The sequence below is a fragment of the Penicillium digitatum genome, chromosome 2 (genome assembly GCF_016767815.1).
Source record: "Penicillium digitatum chromosome 2, complete sequence".
In the NCBI taxonomy this organism is placed as follows: domain Eukaryota; kingdom Fungi; phylum Ascomycota; class Eurotiomycetes; order Eurotiales; family Aspergillaceae; genus Penicillium; species Penicillium digitatum.
The window spans coordinates 385412-400272 of record NC_089385.1 but is presented as its reverse complement, the minus strand read 5'-3'; the positions used below and the strand labels follow the sequence as shown (position 1 = coordinate 400272).

The 14861-nt window shown below is 48.4% G+C and overlaps 6 protein-coding genes across 6 annotated transcripts; 3 read left to right on the top strand and 3 right to left on the bottom strand.

The window, feature by feature from the left end:
* Positions 1–47: 47 nt before the first annotated feature.
* On the bottom strand, positions 48–2023 carry Pdw03_6231 (UPF0553 protein; the record flags this gene model as incomplete). The annotated part of the gene is made up of 8 exons (XM_014680220.2): positions 48–457; positions 515–746; positions 807–961; positions 1026–1469; positions 1626–1639; positions 1694–1751; positions 1849–1947; positions 1999–2023. 8 exons carry the CDS (start codon positions 2021–2023, stop codon positions 48–50), a joined length of 1437 nt encoding a protein of 478 aa, XP_014535706.2.
* Positions 2024–2449: 426 nt separating this feature from the next.
* Positions 2450–4927, top strand: Pdw03_6230 (Ubiquitin-like activating enzyme (UbaB), putative; the record flags this gene model as incomplete). Its single annotated transcript, XM_014680221.1, has 10 exons — positions 2450–2509; positions 2596–2766; positions 2901–3137; positions 3206–3330; positions 3381–3445; positions 3496–3775; positions 3829–4007; positions 4069–4181; positions 4241–4581; positions 4639–4927. 10 exons carry the CDS (start codon positions 2450–2452, stop codon positions 4925–4927), a joined length of 1860 nt encoding a protein of 619 aa, XP_014535707.1.
* Positions 4928–5903: 976 nt separating this feature from the next.
* Pdw03_6229 (Short-chain dehydrogenase/reductase SDR) lies at positions 5904–7070 on the bottom strand (the record flags this gene model as incomplete). Its single annotated transcript, XM_014680222.2, has 3 exons — positions 5904–6061; positions 6118–6511; positions 6564–7070. 3 exons carry the CDS (start codon positions 7068–7070, stop codon positions 5904–5906), a joined length of 1059 nt encoding a protein of 352 aa, XP_014535708.2.
* A 152-nt stretch (positions 7071–7222) lies between these two features.
* Pdw03_6228 (SKP1 component, POZ) lies at positions 7223–7643 on the top strand (the record flags this gene model as incomplete). The annotated part of the gene is made up of 3 exons (XM_014680223.2): positions 7223–7340; positions 7392–7437; positions 7505–7643. The coding sequence occupies 3 exons, from the start codon at positions 7223–7225 to the stop codon at positions 7641–7643; spliced, it is 303 nt and encodes a 100-aa protein (XP_014535709.2).
* An 823-nt stretch (positions 7644–8466) lies between these two features.
* On the top strand, positions 8467–11391 carry Pdw03_6227 (Ubiquitin-protein ligase (Asi3), putative; the record flags this gene model as incomplete). Its single annotated transcript, XM_014680224.1, has 2 exons — positions 8467–8892; positions 8941–11391. The coding sequence occupies 2 exons, from the start codon at positions 8467–8469 to the stop codon at positions 11389–11391; spliced, it is 2877 nt and encodes a 958-aa protein (XP_014535710.1).
* Positions 11392–12323: 932 nt separating this feature from the next.
* On the bottom strand, positions 12324–14447 carry Pdw03_6226 (Malic enzyme; the record flags this gene model as incomplete). Its single annotated transcript, XM_066101289.1, has 8 exons — positions 12324–12655; positions 12717–13081; positions 13146–13412; positions 13465–13598; positions 13651–13779; positions 13846–14049; positions 14109–14330; positions 14379–14447. 8 exons carry the CDS (start codon positions 14445–14447, stop codon positions 12324–12326), a joined length of 1722 nt encoding a protein of 573 aa, XP_065956372.1.
* Between the last annotated feature and the right edge of the window lie 414 nt (positions 14448–14861).

Sequence of the window (14861 nt, the reverse complement as noted above, 5' to 3'; positions counted from 1 at the left end):
CCAACTCCATGCGCCGTCAATGACGCCAAAACCAATGACCAATCATCTTAGTACCAAATGCTTCTCGTCCGGTGATGAGGTATGGACTCGTTTTTCTCTGCCTCCAGGCTCTTCATTGTGTCGTACAAGAAAAAGTCAATGAGGATCGCATTGATGCCATATGTCTTTCGCGGTTTCTCTTCAATTTTCAATTTCTCATCCGAGTCTTCACTTTCATGGCTCTTATCGTCGCCAGGAGGCCCCTTGGAAGGGGACTTTTCGCGGTTCATTTTGACCTCCGGGTGTTGTTTTTCGATCTCTCGTTTGATCAACTCAACACACCAAATGCTGGTTCCACGAAGCTCGATCTCCCAGTTTGAACCTGGTTCAATGGGCTTCAAGTCACGGATATGGTTTTCCAATTTAGGTGCGTAGCGAAGACAGTTCAGCTGATGCAGCATCTGTGGAATGCGGTAGTCTAGGAAATACGGTTAGAATGAAGTTGAGGGGGTAGTGAGGCTCGCAAGGACCATACCTGCAAACATGGTGATCTTGTCAATGTCATGGAATTCACCAAAGTCTTCGCCGTTGAAACAGGCCCAGAGATCGGCAACCAGGATCTGAGCACGTTTGTAGAGCCGCACTTTCTTTCCGTGGAAGATGGTCTCGTCGCGGAAGCAGCAAAAGCTCTCTGTTAAGATGTTGACCAGTCCTGCGGCGGAGAGGTTAGCACTATCAATGCAGTTAATAAAGCTGCCGCCGAACTCCTATATCCGATTAGTACACCTCAGATAGCCAAGGCGGTAAGAGCGTAAGAGCTATAATACCTCGCAAAGAACCTCGCCTGCTTCACGTAGACATTGCACTCGTTCTTTGAACATAGGAATCTCCCCATCTGTTGCAGAACGGAATACATGTCTGAGTAGCTCGTCCGTGCACCTTTCTTCATCCACCCAGAAGTCGGGGGTTGTGATTGGAATATCTGAAGTTGGTGTAAGTACTCATCATTCCAAAAAAAAAAAATAGAGTCCAATCAAGGAGCTGACCTTCATCAAGTGCTCGTTGTAGTGCAGCAACCAGACTCCAATAACCAGTCCACAGCTTGCCACGATACTCAATGCAGAATCGTTTTGGCTCTTCCTCTTCCTCAGACCAGAAACTGAAGTTTAACAAGTCCATTGTAAAAATGAAATCAACTGTGCTCTCATCTTTGGTCTGTGGGTGTAGTTCATGCTCCGACCAGGTGTGTGTGGAATACTCTTTCTTCTGCATCATACGCCATATAGTTTCCGCAGCCTCTTTGGTGTGAGCAAGGCTGACTGCAACATCAATGGCATTGTCGAAAACATACTGAGCCCCATCAAGCACTTTGGTTTCTGGCGGGGCATCTTTTGGCTTTTCGCCCAGTCCGAAATGCTGGCGAAGAAGCTCTACCAACTCAGGGTCGGCTTCATCGTCGGAATTGATCTCGACCTGATCATTTTTCTGGGCTGGAATTGGGTCCAATGATGGCATGATCCTTTTTTTTTTTTTCGTGTTGTTTGATCTTGACTGAGAACTAATGGGAAAATATGGAGTCAGGGGTATCTTTGATATCGCCTGAAAGGATGCCTGTAGGTCTAGACCCGGCAAAGATTCCACCCCACCTGGATATTCGAATCTGTTGACTGAAATAAGCAATTGTGCGATATAAAAATACTTGAACACGACAAACCCTTCGAGTGGCCTGTGTGGTTTTTTCTCGCCACACCGAGATTTTGATCCGATGGCCTCTGGATAGAGTCACCGGTTATGTAAGCAAACACAACATCCATAGATGCCCATCATGCATCTGGAAGGCCCTTGGGTGTGTGCTGCGGTAGTAAATACCAGTGAGATTGATTTGCATCGGGGAGTATTCGCTATTAGCATAGGTGTGTACGTTGCAGCTTAGTTTATAGGAACACAGGCTCTGCGGGTCTGAACTACCTGGTACCTGATCAGAAGAATATCTGGATAGCACTGTCATGACCATGATACCAGTAACATTTTGTTTTAGGATCATACCTAATTTCGTTTATCTTCAAGTTGGCCGGGGTAGATGCGCTCTCTACATCTTGCCGAAATGTAAAGATAATCGCCTAACTAAAGAAAAGATCAGAAAACAATGTCAGTTACACTCTGCACCTAGCACCTTTTTATTCTTTTGGTCCCAAGTGGAAAAAAAAAGTTAACTAGATGTCGAGCGAAAGTGAGTGGAAACCCACGTGTGAGGCTCCTAGTAAAGTGCCGTCATCGTCAACGGTCACTGTTTCCGGCTCACTTCTTTCACTTGCTCCCTTCTTTGATCTCGTCCCCCTTCGCAATTTATCTCTAGAACATACCACTACATTACTCCACCACTCCACCACTCCACTACTACATCACTACATCACTAAACCTTCACAAAACTAAACCGCTACCTGATCGCAATCTTCATCTACTGCCCGCCATGCGGGATAGCTCTCTCAAGCGCTCCCTTGGGGTAGACCTCACCCGCTCCCTCAAAGAGGTAAGTATACCGTGCTGGCGTGCAATCCTGATGTTCAAGGGATGTCGACTTGGAAATACATTCTGACCGTTTTCGCATCACGTTAGTCACGCGTTCTTCTTGTCGGCGCAGGCGGCATCGGCTGTGAGCTTCTGAAAAACCTCGTCCTCACCGGGTTCGGCGAAATCCACATCATCGACCTTGACACCATTGATTTGAGCAACCTCAATCGTCAGTTCCTTTTTCGACATGAACATATCAAGAAATCAAAGGCCTTAGTACGTCAAACCGACTCACCCTGCGCACTTGCGCCGCTCCCTTGCGAACTCCCCCAAGCGCCGCGCGTTCGCATTATGTGAGCGGTCCAGAGATGGTAGATATGGAACACTGAGATGTGGAAATTTTCATTTAGATTGCCAAGGAAGTTGCGCAAAAGTTCCGGTCTGACACAAAGCTCGAGGCCTATCATGCAAACGTCATGGATGCCCAGTTCAACATCTCGTGGTTCGGGTCCTTTAACGTTGTGTTTAATGCGCTGGATAACATCGCCGCAAGACGACATGTGAACAAGATGTGCCTTGCAGCCAATGTACCCTTGATCGAAAGTGGAACCACTGGCTTCAATGGTCAGGTTCAAGTCATTCAGAAGGTATGCAACAAAAGCGATATCTAGCCCCGCCCCCAGATTGGACGTATTCTGACTGCGCATTGTACTAGTCGCAAACCGAGTGTTATGATTGTACCCCAAAAGAAACTCCCAAGTCATTCCCCGTGTGTACGCTCCGCACCAACCCTACCCAGCCGATTCACTGCATCGTTTGGGCGAAGAGCTACCTCTTGCCGTAAGGCCCATATCCAAAACTCTCCAATTTGAATGCTTACCTTTGAGTAGGGAACTTTTCGGCGATAGCGAAGACGAGGCACCGGAGGTGGACGTCTCAGAAAACGCAGATAACGGTTGGTTCAATTTCTTCTATAACTTGCCGATGAGACTGATATTAGTCTAGCAAATGAAATTGCAGAACTACGCAAGGAAGCTCTGGAGCTCAAAGAGTTGCGAAAATCGCTAGGCACCGAGGAAGCCTTCCAGAAGATCTTTGATAAAGTTTTTCGAAGGGACATAATACGATTACAGAGTATGGAGGATATGTGGAAGGAAAGGGAGCCACCAGAGCTCCTAGACTTTGCTCAACTCCAAGAAGAATCCGCTTTGATTGCCTCGACAATTTCCACGCATGACCAGGTAGTGTGGACACTGGCGGAGAATCTCAGCGTTTTCCGGGATAGGTAGGAACTATCCGTAGCCGACAGCATACGTTCGATATACTAACACGCTACAGCTTGAACCGGTTGACCCACCGTCTCAAGCAGCTTCAAGAAAAGTGCCTCCCGGGCCAAGACTCCCCGATCCTTACATTCGATAAAGATGATGTGGACACGTTGGACTTTGTTACCGCAACCGCTAATCTACGAGCTGCTATTTTTCACCTGGAACTCAAATCTAAGTTTGATGTCAAACGTGAGTTTATCAACCAGGTGTGCACATTTCAAGGCCATCATAATTGACAACGATTTAATAGAGATGGCGGGCAATATCATTCCTGCCATTGCAACCACCAATGCTATGACGGCTGGACTGTGCGTTCTTCAGTCACTGAAGGTGTTTCAAAACAACTTGATGCATGCCAAAATGGTAAGAACCGAACAAGGGAGCCCAGTACTATTCAAGCTAACAAGCCATCTCTCTGAAAGGTTTTCCTGGAGAGATCCGGTGCTCGGGCAATCAATTCGTACTCGTTGAACCCCCCAAACCCCGGTTGCGAAGTCTGCTCTCCTGTGGTGGTTCGGGTGGAAATTGACCCTGAGCTAGCAACCCTTGAACACCTCATCCACGGTGTTCTCCAGATGGAGCTCGGTTATGGTGAAGAGATTTCTGTTGCCTGTGGCAATATACTATTCTATGACTCCGACTTCACGGACGACCTGGCGGAAAAGCTGTCTGACCTAGGCCTCAAGAATGAGAGCTTCATCACGGTCAAAGATACGAAGAAACTGGATGCGCGAGTCGACATTGAATGCTTGCTCATGGCAAGGTAGGCGCTGTTTTTTTTTTCAAGAATACTGGGCAATCTTGATTGATGGATTTGCAGAATCGAGCCATATTCCCAGAACTCCAAGCCCGCAACGCTGCAGAAGATGGTTGAGATACCCCTGAAGTCAGTGGAGCCAGTGGAGCCTGCGCAGCCTTCTACCGATCCAACAGCTACCGACGATGCAACTGTGACTGGGAAGCGCAAGCGTGAAAGCTCAAGTGATGATGTGGAGCAGAGCAGCCACGATGTTAAACGGGTCGCAAGCGCATCCGTTCCTGACTCCAAGGGCATTGAAGCTATTGTTCTTGACGATGAGGAGGGAGGTGCAATCATGATCGACGATTGAATGCGAAGAACCGACTTTCAAGGGGCACCTCAAGGTATAACTAGCAACCGTCACAGGTATTTTTCTTGATTTTATTCTCTTCATACGTTCAGTATTCCCCTATTCTATTTGCTTACCACCTTCTTCAAACCCTTCTGTATCATATGGCATAAAGGCGAACCTGATTTCAGTCAAGCAGAGCGGTTCAAAATCCCAGGTTGACGAGCATGCTTTGGGTATGGACAAGATGATACGTCATGGGACTTTTGTACCTTAACTGCTCAACGGCGTTTTCCAGGTTGATAGATTACTAGAACATGACCTGATAATTGAAAAAACATAGGCACCTGGGCAAGATTTTAAGCTTTCGGGCTGAATGTCGCAGGAATTGATGAACTGTTAATTGAGGGCGTGGAAACCGGTAGCGAGTAATTCGGGTTGACGTATGGGAGATGTCCAACTATGTGATGTTTTGCAACCTTCGAAACGGGTCGGCTCGCTTAAAAAATCGAAGCAGGTGAAACCATGTTATGTATAGAACACTAGTTACCCACATAGGTACCCCGTAAATCTTGCGAAGAACAGAAACCTCTGTAGAGAAACATGTGGGGAGCCCGATGTCGCCTGAATGGAAGTCATGTTAAAGCACACCAAGGTGCACCCAATCTATACACATTGGCACCCCAATGTAGCAAAAGGCTCAATCTTCCCTTCGTATCTCGTCATCTCATCGTAAGCTATTTAAAATAAAACTAGATCTATCTCTACTGGCGTGTGGTTGAATCCCTGTCCTCTGAAGTCCGAGTGTTTGCGCCATGAAGCTCGCACAACATCTCGCGCTTCTTCCACTTTGCCTGACAGGGAACATTCGGTATTAAGTATATTAGATAGAAGTTTCAGTAACAGTGTTGTTCTTGAAGGACTGATGAACATTTCCATATAGAGGCTCTTTACAAATACATATGTTTCGGGTACTAAACGTTTCACTTGGATTGAATCAAACGGCACTTAATCCTCCATCGAGGTTAAGCACACAGTTGTTGGCATATTCATTCTGCGCTAAGAACACAGCCGCATCAGCAATCTCGCGTGGATCTCCAAATCGATGAAGAGGAATGAGATCTTTCAGCCTGCTCGTTTCCCCCGTGGTAAAGTCTAGCATCGAGATCAGTTAGTACAAGAACATATTAAGAATGTCCAAACCAACATACCTGCAACCATGGGTGTTTCAATGTACCCTGGCACAATAGCATTTGACCGAATGACAATATCTTTCCTAGAGGCCGAGGCCTCAACGGCCAATGACCGTGTTAGACCGAGAAGGCCAGCCTTGGAAGCAGCGTATGGAACTGCGCCAGTTCCGCCCTTGAGTGCAAGTAAAGAAGAAACGTTGATAATGCATTTTGACAGGACTTTGATTCCCGCAGCTGAATCACTCCGATTCCGTATCCGGCTCCGGATAGAGGCACGCATTAACGCGCGGGAAGTGAGAATTGCACCCTCAAGATTAGTCCGTAAAGTTGTGGAGATATCTTCCAGCTCAGACCTTGGCAGAATATTTGATACCGAAATTCCTGCTGCGTTGACTAGGATGTCCACATTTGCCTAGACGGAGTTTAGGAGGGGATATTTCTTTGAGCCAGGCGAGGTGGTTTACCATTTCTTTTTCGAGCTCTCGCATCCATGACCCGGCATCTGAAACGTCTCCGACAAGTAGACGGATCTTTCCTTGCGTGCTTTGCTGGTTGTTTCCTTCTGGGACACGAGTTGCAATATAGTCGCTGCTTTCAGTAAAGTCTGATTCTGTCACTGTGATGGACCCAAGTTTTGCCGCTGCTTCCTCTAGGCGCTTTTGAGATCGGCCGACGAGGACTATAGTCGATGCGCCTTCTTGAAGAAATCGTTCGGCAATAGCGAAGCCGATGCCGGACGTCCCACCGGTAATCATGCAGTTTCGGCCGGCAAGTCGGTTTCCATGCTGAAATGAATTATAGTTTTGTTCATTTGGTTGAGATGAGTATGATCGCTTTGTAGATTCCATAGGATGACTTGACCCTTGGCTGGTGACGTAGCCTACATTGCGTAAATTGATTGGGCTTGACAAGGCTCGATGAAAGAAGATTGACCCTCGCAAGCGAATCAGAGGACCACTCGAACTGCCCATTCTGATTTGCCTTGTCTGAATACCAAGCAAAATGCGAGCTCGGGAGGATCGGGTGCGTCATGGGCAGCTTCCGCACGGACCAACACGCAGAAGGCTCTTTCGTCCCACAGCGGTCGAGTTCCTACAACTACGCGAATACGCGTGCTTGAATCATGGCGCCATCCACGGATTCCGAGTTTGTGACCATAGTCTCAAATGACGGATTTGAATTCATTGTCCCTCGCAGCGCAGCTTGTGTTTCGGGGGCCTTACGCGCCATGCTTTCTTCGAGTACGTGGACTTGGGATCTATTGCTGCATTGGTTGTACTAACCACCAACAGCCAATTTCCCCGAGGGTCGGACTGGTATATGTCACTTGGAATACTCGTATGTCTCGTATCTATCTTCCTCACACTTTTCCGTGGATACTGCTAATGAAGTTGTTGCTTTGCAGTGGTATCATTGTCGAAAAGATCTGCGAATACTTTTGCTACAATGAAAAGCACAAGGACCAGGTCAACGTGCCGGACATGGACATTCCGCCTGAGCTGTGTCTGGAGCTCCTGATGGCGGCTGATTTCTTGAATACTTGATTTGCATGTGATGCTTTTGAGCCTCTGGTTCTTATCACCTGCGTTGCTGAGACCTTTGACATGCATCCTTGTTTCAACTCGCATCGGTTTTAAAACTGATTCATGGCACAATGGCAAAATACTCGACTCTAATGACACCACCACGGGGAGCTCCAGACTAACTCACATACATAGGCTTGATCATGGCGTTATGTCATAGCATGTATTCTTTCCAATAGAATACATCTCACGTTATGCGTACATTTTTCATTTCTATCCCAGTACCTTGGATTTCTGCAGAAGGCCTCCTATCCCATCTGAGCATTTGCAAACGGTCAAATACATCTATGGCCGATTTTGTCTAAAGATGATGGCAGATCAAAAAAACCTCCAATGACAACGCACTTGTCAATCTACCACTGACAAAGGGTTTGGATCATAGGAGACAACTTGACCATAATTCCATGTTCCTATCGTAGAGTTCTGTACGGGGGTCATTGACATGCCCAATTTGTATATCAGAAGAAGTTGGATGTTCCAGTGGCTGAGTCAGCAACCAACAAACACCGAGGGCTGGGCCCGGCTCCACCGGGGCGAATTCCAAGTGCCCGCCATCGTGAAGATCGCTCTTACATCTTGATTTGCGGGATGCTGTTCACAGGAGCATTGCTCACTGTGGTCTTCAGTCGAGTCGGAATAATTTTCGACTATTGAACATTCCATTTTCCTAAGCTAACAGTTAGATGCACTGGCAGCCTTCTGTGTTGATTGCATTCTCTCCCCCCCCCCCCCCCAGATCACTGACAAGGGTCACCCGCACAGGCGCATACAGCACCGGCTCGTCATGTCAGGCATCGCGGGACCCTCCACAATACCAACAACTTCTAGCACGGCTTTGTTGCAACATTTGAATACAATTTTGTCGCCAAACCCTTCTTCTTTCTCCTCTTTACCGCATCAACTTTTGTCCTCTCCCCTTCGCGCTCTTCAACACGCCGAGACCTTTGCCCTTCGAACGGTTCCCCAAACCCTCGCTAGATTTCCCGGAATTAAAGCCTTTGGCCAAACCATCCAAAGTGGGGCTGGTTCAGCAGCTAGAGTCAGCAGTACTGCCGCAACACATGCAGCGGATATGGCTGGAAATGGGTTCGCCGATGCAGCCGGCCAAGAGAGTGGCTACTACATTGCCGAGTTCTTGGGCGCCATAAAGAAGCTCGGTGGATTCTTTGGGTACCTGACAAGTCTTTGGTCATTTGCCTGTCTAGTTGAGGTAAGACCCTGCTCTTGATTTGTACCCTTACCATACTGATAGGTCTAGGCGCTTATCCTCAACCGAATTACCATCTTTGCATCCACGCGGCGACACCTTCGACTAGGATGGGAAAGGCGCCTGGCTCTCCGATTGATCCCTATTGTTCTCTTCGCCTCTCAAATCCGCAGCCTGCTTCGTGGAATTCGATGTCAGACATCGCCGTCCTTTTCAACAACGCGCTATGGATACCCCGGAAAGCAACTTGGCTTCGACTATTCTAGTGACGGAGGTATTCTTTACTCGATAAGCTCAGCCCTGTTAGTATGGGAGTCGGAGGAACGGTCGTGCAGTGCCGTGAAGATGGCGCGCGGAACCGCCCCTGGTGTCCCATACGGATCATTTTCCCTACTCTGGCCGACATTCATGCTTCTTTGCCTGAGTCACTTCATTGAAACATTCTCGTGCGCATTGCAAGGCAGACCCGTGATGACTGAGACGGGGATGTCCATCTTCGAACACTCAATCGCCTTCGCAGAAGCCGAGTCGATGATCAGTAAATCTATCGGACTAGGCTTATTCGGTCTTCCAAAAAAAAGCCCACTCAGTGCGCTTTCGGGTGGGTCTGATGACAGCTCAACGTCGGCGCTTGAACTCCTAACAAGATCGCAAGTCTTGGAACGCATGAATGTCACCCCCGAACTGCTCCTTATTGTGTTGATCTCGTGCTGTAATAGTGTAACTTCCCACATTCTAGAAGTCTATGGGAAGCAGAGCAAATATCGGCTTTTTAGCACCGCCTTTTGGGGTGGCTGCTTCATGGTAGCCATGTTGTGGGGGTTAGATGGCGGCCCGCCCGTCAGCCTGGACACTGGCGTTCTCAGGTTCCCGACTGTCTGCATTGTGGGATTCATCCCACATATCTTTTTGTTGGGCGGCATCGTGATCTGTCTTCTAATCTACGCTTTAGCACTTACCATCACCGCTGTTTCGCTGCCTTCGGACGATCAACCTGTCTCACTCTATGACCGTTTCTTGATGGCCCATGAAAATATGCAAGGCTCGAACCAGATAAGGAACATTCGTATCAACAGACACGAAGACTTTTATACAACATTGCTTCGAATCGGCTATGTTGCCCTAACTGCAGCAAGTGAGGCCGTGTTCTTGAATGAGGGCCAATCGGTCGTTGCACGGCGGATGACGTGGCTAGAGGAGGATCGCCTTTCTGAGATTGAAGCATCGAGGCGGAAGTCTACATCTCATGGGAATTGGCAGAGTGAACCTAGCAGTCGGCCTATCGAAGCTATGGGGTTCTCAAGTTTCGATATGCCAGAACAATCTGTTTGGGAGAGTGGTTACAACCGCGAAAAGAAGATCGAGAAACCCAAGAATGGTGCTCGTGCTGTGCAATCTCGGGCTGAGCTTGGGGGAGTTGGCGCAGTGCGAGTATCTATCAGATTGTGGCATGTCCTCTCGTTCTTCCGCGCAATTTCGCTCATCATGCTCCGCTGGGCTGCACGTGGGCTCAATCACGTGCTTGATCGCCTGGGAATAAGCGCTCGGCCGATGTGGCTCAAACGCATTGTGGGCGACCGTGGACAGAAGTCTAACGTCGACAGTACGAATCAATCACAGCCATTAGATTTCTGGATCCTCTCTGAAAATGGAGAGCTTGAGCTTCCCGACAATCATGACTTTGATGTCGAGGTCGAGATGAGGAAGCGAGAGCGCGCAAACCGGCCAGACTGGATGGGCTCAGATGAAAGCCAGTTAGACGACAGGCTGTACAGCTGGTGGAAAATTGGCGGTGCATGGGGAAACCAAGATCAGACGTCTGATTATTCCCCACCCTCTGATGACTTCGACACCACGAGCGTTGTGTCCATGTCTACGAATGCTTCGGAGTCAGAGTGGGAGGATTACCGATCAGAAGATGGACGTCGAACTCCTACCCAGCTCGAACCGTATGCAGATAGAGCAAGCCCACCACTCCAAGATCCCCTGATTGACATGAGCACACTCGCCCGTCTTCTTGACCCGCGCGATCGCGACAGTAGAGAAGAAGCCAGGATTTTAGCCGCTCATCTCAAAACAAATCAGGACAATCCACGGATCATGACGCGCAGTCGCTACCAGAAACAGGTTGAAAGGGAGAGATCCCGAATCATCTTCTCGTCCCGCCTCCAGCAGCTTAATGCTATGCACACAGGATCTGAAAGGCGGAAACCCACTCCTGACGAGGAAGCTGAACTCCTCGAGAAGCTCATCCTTTCGCGTCGCTCGGAAACATCGGGGAATGCGGATTCACATACGTGGGAATCGGGCGCAAGTGGCCTCGGCCCTAACGGTCCACCCTGTGTAGTCTGCCAGACAAGCCCACGGGCTATCATCACCTGGCCCTGTCGCTGTCTATGCATTTGCGAGGATTGTCGCGTCAGTCTTGCCATGAACAACTTCGGCAGCTGTGTGACCTGTCGCCAGGAAGTCGTAGGATTCATGCGTCTCTGGGTTCCATAATTCAACCCTCTCTCAGATTGCTCTCTGTTTTTGTAGCTCTGTTTCTTTTAGCATGTTTCTTTTGGTGTTTGGCTCACACATGTTCCATAATATTGAACGAATTTGTAATACCACATTTGCATCGTGACTTTTGCTTCGTGTGGTTCAGATCGGCATTTGTCGATTTGCTAGTTGCACACCTTCACAAGATCATCTATAGGCTTGTTCACACGATGATAAATTCAAGATCGATCATTCCATACGTTCATTTATCACTTGTCAACCTATCCAATCGTGATCTGCCGAAGTTGATCAACCACTTATCAAAAGAAATACTTCTTTCTTCCCGAATCTAACTCGTTCTGGTCATTAGGGTCGATTAAGTCGGCCAAGTCCTCCGGCTGTGGGCCAATGTTTTCTCTACTAGCATCCCCAATACCTTTCAGACATATCACTGGAGTACCTGGCTCCTTCTCGGCAGTACTCAAAATCGGTTTAAGTACAAAACGAATGGTCTCCTCGGGCTCAAAGGTGCGCGAATTCTTTTGAGCACGGGGTGGCGCGGGCCACAACGGGTTCCCAAATGGCCATTTCAATCAACATAATCCCCAAGCTGAATCTATCGTAGCTTGTTCGGAATCGGGTGATGGAGCCTCTTGAAGCTTGAAGATCCCTACAAATTGAGAGAGTACACCACGTACAATTCCTGCGGTATGACGAGGACACATAGAGGGACTTTCAAGGTTCTGTCTCTTTGGGTTCTGATGGCGTGGGTGCCTCAAGCCAGTGAACACAAAATGATTTGATTCTAAATATGAATGGTTATTCTCTTGCTGCTTGAACGGGGAGCCATGACTGGATGAGAAAGAGAAGATGAGTGATTGCTACGAAAAGGAAGAAGGGCAAGGTGTCTCGCCATTGGAACCACAGTGCATGGCAACAATGCCGTGGTATTAGTTCTCGTAGACCAGAGGTCGGTACTCAGCCTCCCACATTTGGATCCGAATCCACTCCCGTAGCTCCGAGTCGTCGGTAGGAATGCCCTCCGCTTGTGCTAGTCCCTCCTCCACAGCACACGAGATCACCGCCGCAGCAATGTCCACACTGATTTCACGCACGTCTTCCACATCGGGCAGCAACGGTTTGATGGGGTCTCTCAGTGCTGGTGACCTCGCTTTGAGTGCCTTCACAGCGGCGACTAGCATTTTCTTGGACACGAGACGGCACTGCGAGAGGACTGCTCCAAGGCCAATGCCTGGGAAACAAGTTGAGTTGTTGCACTCCGCTGAAATAACATGATTAATGTACTAATTCGTCATTGTCTAAGGCGAGACGAGTATGCATACCGATGTCATATTTCGTGCCCTTGTGGGTCACTGGCGGGAATGGACTGCCCGTCGCAACGAGGGCGCGCCCATCAGTCCATTCATAGAGATCAACCGGCTTCGCCTCGTGGAGTCGTGTCGGATTGCTGAGGGGGAATATAATAGGTCGTTCCACTATCCTGGCCATCGCACGAACAATATCTGCAGTGAATGCTCCGGGCTGGGTTGATGTCCCGATAAGTACATGGGGGTGGACTCTGTTGATGACTGACAAAAGATCTCGATCATCTTCAGACCACCCGTCATCATCTCGTGCAAATAATTTCTGACCTTCAGTCAGTTTATCACTAAGGGATTTTACAAGGAGACCGGGCTTGTCAATGCACCTAGTCCATGACAATGAAGAAAGGGTTAGCCGGGGTGATATCTCCCTGTCTCGCGGTTACATACCAGATCTGCTTAGATGCTTCATCCTTCGACTTTTGTGTCTCAGTAGCGATGGCATCCGAAATCTGGTCCGCAATTCCTGTACCAGCTGTGCCTGAGCCGAAGATGACCACTCGTACATCTTCCAGTTTGACCTGGCTTACTTGAAGGGCAGCCAACATGGCAGCGAGTGTGACACACCCCGTGCCCTGGATATCGTCATTGAAGCAAGGTATCTGTGACTGATATCGATTGAGTATTCTCCGTGCATTATTAAGGCCAAAATCCTCACTGACGATGTTAGCTTTGTGTCGAACACTAGAGAAAGAGCGATTTCTCATACAAGTGGATATAAGCCTTGGGGAATCTTTTGCGGGCAGCCTTGACAAAGTTATCCACAAATTCATCGTACTTCTCCCCTCTGATCCGATGCTGTCGGAGGCCTAGATAGAGTGCGTCATTGAGCAACTCTTCGTTCTATGGTTGGTGTCAGCAAAGGTCGATTGAACCGGAGAGTAGGGATGCCTACATCTGTCCCGCAGTCCAGTACAACAGGAAGCTGTCGCGAGGGATGAATTCCAGCACAAAGAGTGGTAATAACCAGTTTCGCAACCGAGATGAGGATAGCACCCACACCTTGGTCCCCAATACCCAATATCTGCAAACGGATCAATTGTAAGAAGGATTAAAACACTTATCCTTCTTCAAGTAGAAGTATATTTACCTCTTCTCCGTCACTAACGACGATATAATCAACATCCTCCTCAGTTCCAAACCCAGCGAGATACTCGTCGAAGTGATCCTGGCCATTGATAGTCAAGAAACACCCTTCCGGTTTCCGGAATAACCGGGAGTAGTTCTGGATCGCATCTCCTTCCGTGGGTGTGTATATCACGCTGAACATCTCCTTGAGATGGGTTTGCACGAGCTATTCGCAGGTTAGCAACGATGCACAAGCTGACGCTACCTTCACCGGGAGGTCAAAACCTTGTAGTATAACACTTCATTCTGTGCCTTCATGCTAGCTAGGAAAGTGTTCTTGGCAAGGTCATCCGCTCTGGTTTTGTATTGCTGATAAGCGCGCTGAACTTGCTCGTCCAGTGTCTGGATGTTTGGCGGGAGGAGACTGTGGAGCTTGAAAGTTGATCTCTCATTGTCCGGAAAGCCTGAGCCTTTGTTGAATTGCGACGATTTGAGGAGAGATGTTCCCTAGCTCTATGTTAGAGTTGAAGTTCAAGGAGAACTGAATGTCATTACCTTGTATGGGCAAATCAAGGGCCCCGCAGCGCGGGGTAGGTTGCGAAACTTGGACTTGAAGTCGGACATATCACAGTGAAGTGGAAGGGATGAAATAACAGTAATTGTAACTGGAGAGGTGAGAAAGGAATGTCCACCGTAGGGAGACGTAGTGCTGACCTTGGTGGGTCTCACTCGTCATGGCTATCAAGTTTTTGCCACCTGAGCAGAAAATGTACATTCAGATGCCTTTCTACTACGAGATAGTAGCTGAATAATCTAGTATACCGTTGATCTTTCTAGGAGGCTCAGTATACTGCTCCTTATTCAAACTAATAGCTCACTACTACTTCGAGCTTGTCTTGGAAATATGCCCGATCTAAAAGCGTAAAACAAGAGCCGAAGGGACAAGTTGCACTAGAAGACCAGGAGTAAGAATCCAAATACTATGGAAGACCCGGATGAGTACCCTTTCCAGAAGATAACCGTCCAATCACTAGTGAT